This window comes from Triplophysa dalaica, chromosome 17 (assembly GCF_015846415.1).
Source record: "Triplophysa dalaica isolate WHDGS20190420 chromosome 17, ASM1584641v1, whole genome shotgun sequence".
Taxonomy (NCBI): Eukaryota; Metazoa; Chordata; class Actinopteri; order Cypriniformes; family Nemacheilidae; genus Triplophysa; species Triplophysa dalaica.
Genome location: NC_079558.1, coordinates 17,097,430 through 17,103,114, shown reverse-complemented (window position 1 = coordinate 17,103,114; position 5,685 = coordinate 17,097,430). Strand labels below are relative to the sequence as shown.

Genomic DNA, 5,685 nt, shown 5'->3' with positions numbered 1-5,685 from the left:
ATAATTTTACTAAAACAGCTCTGTTGTGTAAAGTGTGGCATATTTATTAAACAGTCAAAAAAGTTCATAAAAATGTTAAGTAATATAAGTGTGGATGCTTTATTATTTTAAACTAAAATGTTCAAAACGACTTCTGAATTGACACGTATATTGTGCAGGTCATTCTTTGCTTTGGTGTGTTGATGGAGGCTTGTTTTACACCACACCGTGAATATTATAAAGTAATAAAACATTGCATTTACTATGCCTGAGAGAGACGATAGCAATCCGGTCACATATAAAGGAGCATCAGAACACCTTCCATTTATGCACATTTTCATCATGTAACAGCTTCTTTAAAGGCTTAAAGGTACAGTTTGTAGAAATTTATAGAAACATGAATGGTGTAGCTTGATGACGCTTGTGAAGGAGTGTGAAATGATGGGATATGTTGTCTTCAACTCCACCACTGATGGCCATCAATCAGACGGGAAAGAGAAATCATGTTAGCGGATGAGGTAAAGATTTATAAATGTTGAGAATAATTGTGGTCCATAAATTAGTGACTGCTCACTATACGCTAGACTCTACTTTCCATGTCATGAAAGGCGGTAACAAAGGGTAATGCAGATATGATGCCATTAACAGGCGACTGCACAGCCCGTGTCACTGTTTAGAATGGAGATTTCCCCACGATTTACAAGTAGTAGGAAACATTTGAGATATTGTAAGTACTCAAGTACAAAATATATAACACTAGCCTAGTGGATATTTTACTGCAAATTTCTTACAAACTGCACCTTTAATAAAACAAGCATCACACGGTAATTTGCACAAGGTTATAACTTGATATCATGTAATATATGTACACAAACTCAACTGTAACACTAAATTCAAGGTTTGTAAATTAAAACAAACTGTACGGAAAACAGGATGTGCATGTTTTCTGCTGCATAGATGGAAAGTGTGTTAAAAGATAGATAAATGTTCATGCATCTAGTGAAGTCGAAGGACCCCTGTGGTTTAAGGACTTATTTGCCAATGAAATCCTTGATGATATATTGAACTAAAAGACTGGAAATTGCATATTTTTTGGGAGGGGGACAAAATGGGAGGATGTTTATTGTGAAAAAAGCTTTATCATTATAAATACATAACGATCATAGAAACATATCAATGTCTAACAATTAGGCATTTTTTAATTAATAAAATATAGTTCTAACTCTGTACTCAATACAAACTGTCCCATGATTCTCTGGTTTTGGGCTCCAACTATCACGTATTTGTGTGCCTACTTATCCTATTTTTAAGAAAATAATCTTATACCCATTCCAGACTTGTCTCGGCAACAAATAGGTATTTTTAATTGACAATTTTGCGTCCACGGAAATACAGATATTTTCCAAACAACAGTAACAAAACCTTTGATTTGACATTGGTATATTCATTAGCAACGTATCGCCATGGCTACGGTAGTGAAGAGTGCATTTTCTGGAGATGTCGGGTCAAGTGGTATCCACGAGTAAAGCTTTTCCCGCACTGACCACAGGGGAAAAGCTTGGTGCCGTCGTGAAGCTGTTGGTGAGCCTTGAGACTCTGCGGTCGACTGAAGCTTTTCCCACAATCTGGGCAGCGGCATGGCCGAACTCCCGAATGCTTCTGCTCATGCCGCCTCAGGTCTCCGGACTGCCTGAAACTCTCCCCGCATTGCGCGCAGAGGAACGGCTTCTCTCCCGTGTGCGTGCGGAGGTGCACGTTCAGTTGTCCCGCGTGCACGAAACTCTTCCCGCACTGTTGACACGTGTACGGTTTTTCACCCGTGTGGATGCGCTGATGTTGCTTGAGGCTGTTAAACCAACTGAATGCCTTCCCGCAGTCGGGGCAAAGGTAGACTTTATCTCCCTGCTTAAAGCAGGTGTGGTTCTTAAAGCCCTTGATTGTGCTAAAGCTCTTTGAGCACTGGGTGCAGCTGTGTGGCTTTTCCCCCGAGAAAACCCCATCGAAACTCAGATATTTGCCGCTCATCTCTGGGTGGTGTCGCCGTATGTGTTTGTGAAGGTAGTGTTCACCCGTGAAGGAGAAAGGGCAGTAGGTACAGAGAAAAATGGTGTCGTTCTCCTGCGCAGAGCTCTGAAGGAGCGCTTTCCGGCGTGAGTGGCTCTGCTGATGGCGCTTCAAGCCAGAGGACTGGGCGAAAGACTTAAGGCACTGCGTGCAGCAGTAGGGCCTCTCCTTAGAGTGGATGGTGCGCTCGTGGCGGCGAAGGTTACACAAACGGTTGAAGTGAAGGTTACAGCTCAAGCAGCTGTAAGGCCCACCTTCCAGCTGAATACAATCGTGGGCTTTGAGAAGATCAATATTAACGAAAACTCTTTTGCATTCGCCACAAACGTGATGGGAATCAGGTGCTTCTTGCGGTTCCTCCGGCTCTTTGTTGGCTTTTCCAGGACATTGGTGAGTTTTTTGCAACTCTGAATCAGAAAAGCTTTGTTCACATTTAGCGCAGACCGGTAAAGCCGTGTGTGCCTCGGCTGCGGCTTTATGCTTATTCTTCGGCGGTCGGCCTCGGGGTCGTCCAGTAGGCACTTTTTTAGGACGAATCCTACGGCTCAAGCGGCTCTTCACAGACTTTCCCGAGCTAACTGAAGGTTCGTAGGGTGGGTCATTCTTGTCGAATTGAGCCTCTGTAGCCTCATTCTGTGGTGTGAGCGAGCCATTCGCAACTAATCTGAGGTACTCACCGTGATGATGGCGCTTGAGATGTTGGAATAAATTGACTTTGGTCACAAAAGAGAACGAACACTCGGTGCAGGGGTGTATATCAGAAGGTATGGTCGCATCAATTTGTTTCTCCTCGTTCCGGTGGGTCTGTTGGTGTCTCTTCAGGCCTGTTGCCTGACTGAAGCACTTCCTACATTGGCTGCAGCAATAAGGCTTCTCCTTGAAGTGGATAGTGCGCTGATGTCTCTTCAGATGACAAGACCTCAGAAAATTGCGGTCACACTCACCACATTTATTTGGTTCTCCAGAGACATCGGTTACACCGTTTGTGGTCTCGTTGGAACCCTTCTTGCATATATCAGACAAATCTGTGATGTCTGACTTTTCTAGGTCATGTCCATTTTGGCTTGAAACCTGACCCTGACAGTAATCTGTGTTTGGCTGCACCTGTCTTGGAGGAAGTGCATCAGAGGCCAGGAGGCACTGGTCTACATCTACTACTAGCGAGTGGTCTGTGGACACATTTGGCTGTGTCTGCAAGAATTGTGCATACTGATCTGGGTGTGAACGTTTCACATGAATACCCAGATAAAAAGAGGTTGGAAAGGAGTAACAGCAATGGGGACAAGGGCATTCTTGAGAGTGTTCTTCGGTTTTCCCTGTAAGAAAAAGGGCAACTTACTGAAATATCAATAGACTGGGATAAACAGTAAAACACAATACATTACATCTGCAGTATGTCACTATCCTGGCAAGTTCACTATAGGACAGAGACCAGAGGCCTCATTTATACAAGTTGCATACGCACAAAACATGCCCTTAAAGAGGCATACGGCACTTCCTACGCAAAATTTTTGCGTAAACTCCATGTGTACGCACATTCTGTTGTCTCTTTCATACACAAATTTGATAAAAAATTTCCACTCTCATTAATGGAGTTCATCACATCTAAGAGTTAAACAAAAAGTAGATATATTTCGATTGCATGCGCTGCTTTCATATATTTTCTGTTCCGTTTTAATAAGAGTGAAGAGTGCGAGGCACATTATAATTCCTCTTAAACTAAACTTATATTTAATGAATATAAAAATATTTATCGCGAGAACAACCACTGGGCAATACACCTAAAATTTGGTCTCGCATGTTTTTTTATTTGTAAAACATAATGTTGCTGCTTTAGGTGGATGTTACAAAAGTAACTATGAATACATTTTGTTTCCTTCTTCATAAAAAGGTTCACTGTGTTTCACATAGTTATCAACCAAAATGTCGAGAAAATCTTTTTTGCCACATAGGACGCATCACGTTTTTTTAAAGCTAAATTACCAGGAGGGGTGCATTTTCTGTCCCAGATCTTATCCCAGATGGTGCCAAGGCCTTTTGCATATTCTTCAGAATACCACACTCTTAACTCCTGGCCTGGGCTAATAGACCGACAACAACGAAACAGAATCTGTCCATTTTGCTGAAATGCAACAAGATTCTGCTCCATCTCACTTGTTGAGCACACCACATACCTTAAAGAAAATACAAAAAAGAAACAATTAATAAACACCAAAAAATTGACATTCAGGAGCATAAAACTAGTGCTTACTTCATCCAGTTGGAGTGAGTATCTCTCTCTACATCCATGTAACTACATTGATTATTGGCTCTGCAAATCTGTTAATAAGAGAAAATGTGTAAGCTTAGTCAAATCATATAGCATTATAAATTGTAACAAAAGCAACCAAAAACAGAAGGTTGACACTTACTACCCAAGAATTTGAACTATCTAATGCCTTTTCCTCACTGGTCACCTCTCCATCAAAAGGTCCAAAATGCATCCCCAAAGGCACAGTCTGGCCTTGGTTGAAAACTCCAAGTCCTGCATTGGGAATGCTTGATCTGCCTATCACCAAACCTTGTGGGAGTGTTAAGAGAGCCCTCTGAGGAGTCCCCTTAGTCGCTGGTGAATCGTAAGTAAATAACGGCGCCCCATGAACCTCGCACCGATCTACGAAGTGCTGGTGGCACATCTCACAATCTGTCAAAAAAACGATGAGGTGTATCAAAGAGAGTGTGCAAAAGCTACATATGACATAGTATGTAACAGATAAGTTTTTTGGGGCAAGGTTTTTGTCGTTACTAAACGTGAAGTTTGCTTCTTTAAAACATTCGGCACGTTATGTACTTACAGTACTGTCGGTCATTAAACATGTTTTCCTCTTGTCCCGCAGTCACCGCATCTGAGCAGTTAGTAACAGAGCCTTGTATCTCCAAATTCTGTTCATCGCTTGGTGGCAAGTCTGTTGGTGACCAAATGCAGGTTGAAAATAATTTCTACAGTGACAGAAAGGGTCTTGAACATTGAGCAACGCCTGTATACTGGAATCAATTCCCATTTTTTAAGGCATTTACAAACATATATTTAATAAAAAATAACCATTAGAAAGATATGTTCACTCTGAAACAACAAACGTCACTGTTAACTGTGAAATAGCCAGATATAGAAGTATCTGTAAACATTTCACACGTTATTTTCACACAATAAACTCAAGTAAAACATTGACTGCACGCTTTGTAAGATGAAGGTTTGAAGTTGATGTCGTGCAATATTCTGGTGACCTTGTTTTAACATTTAAAAGCAGACTTAAAAGGAGGTAAACGAGGTTAAAAGTGTCTGGACCGGAATAAGCATTTATATATCTGCAAGGCATGAACATCGTGCTCAATTGCAGATAGAAATGAACTTAAGAGTTGTTTAAATATTCATATCAAAGTGTTCTTTAGCTGCAGCATGTTAAGATTGTTACGTTACTGAGTTAGCCGTGCAATTCTGTAAACAACACCGCACCCACCTGGACTGTCCGACATGGTTTTATTAAAAAGTCTAGCCGCACTTTAAACTTTACTCCAGATAAAATGTACACATTTGAAGGGTAAATAGTTGTATGTTCCTGTGCCAATCTCCAAACCAGCACACTGATAGCTAACTCACTTCCC

The 5,685-nt window shown here is 41.3% G+C and overlaps 1 protein-coding gene across 1 annotated transcript; it reads right to left on the bottom strand.

Annotated features, from left to right (window-relative positions):
* Window positions 1–5,685, bottom strand: prdm9 (PR domain containing 9). Its single transcript, XM_056770625.1, has 6 exons — window positions 5,541–5,685; window positions 4,878–4,988; window positions 4,455–4,726; window positions 4,295–4,362; window positions 4,027–4,217; window positions 1–3,359 (listed from the first exon to the last, which is right to left on the bottom strand). The coding sequence occupies exons 1-6, from the start codon at window positions 5,554–5,556 to the stop codon at window positions 1,447–1,449; spliced, it is 2,571 nt and encodes an 856-aa protein (XP_056626603.1). The 5' UTR covers window positions 5,557–5,685; the 3' UTR covers window positions 1–1,446.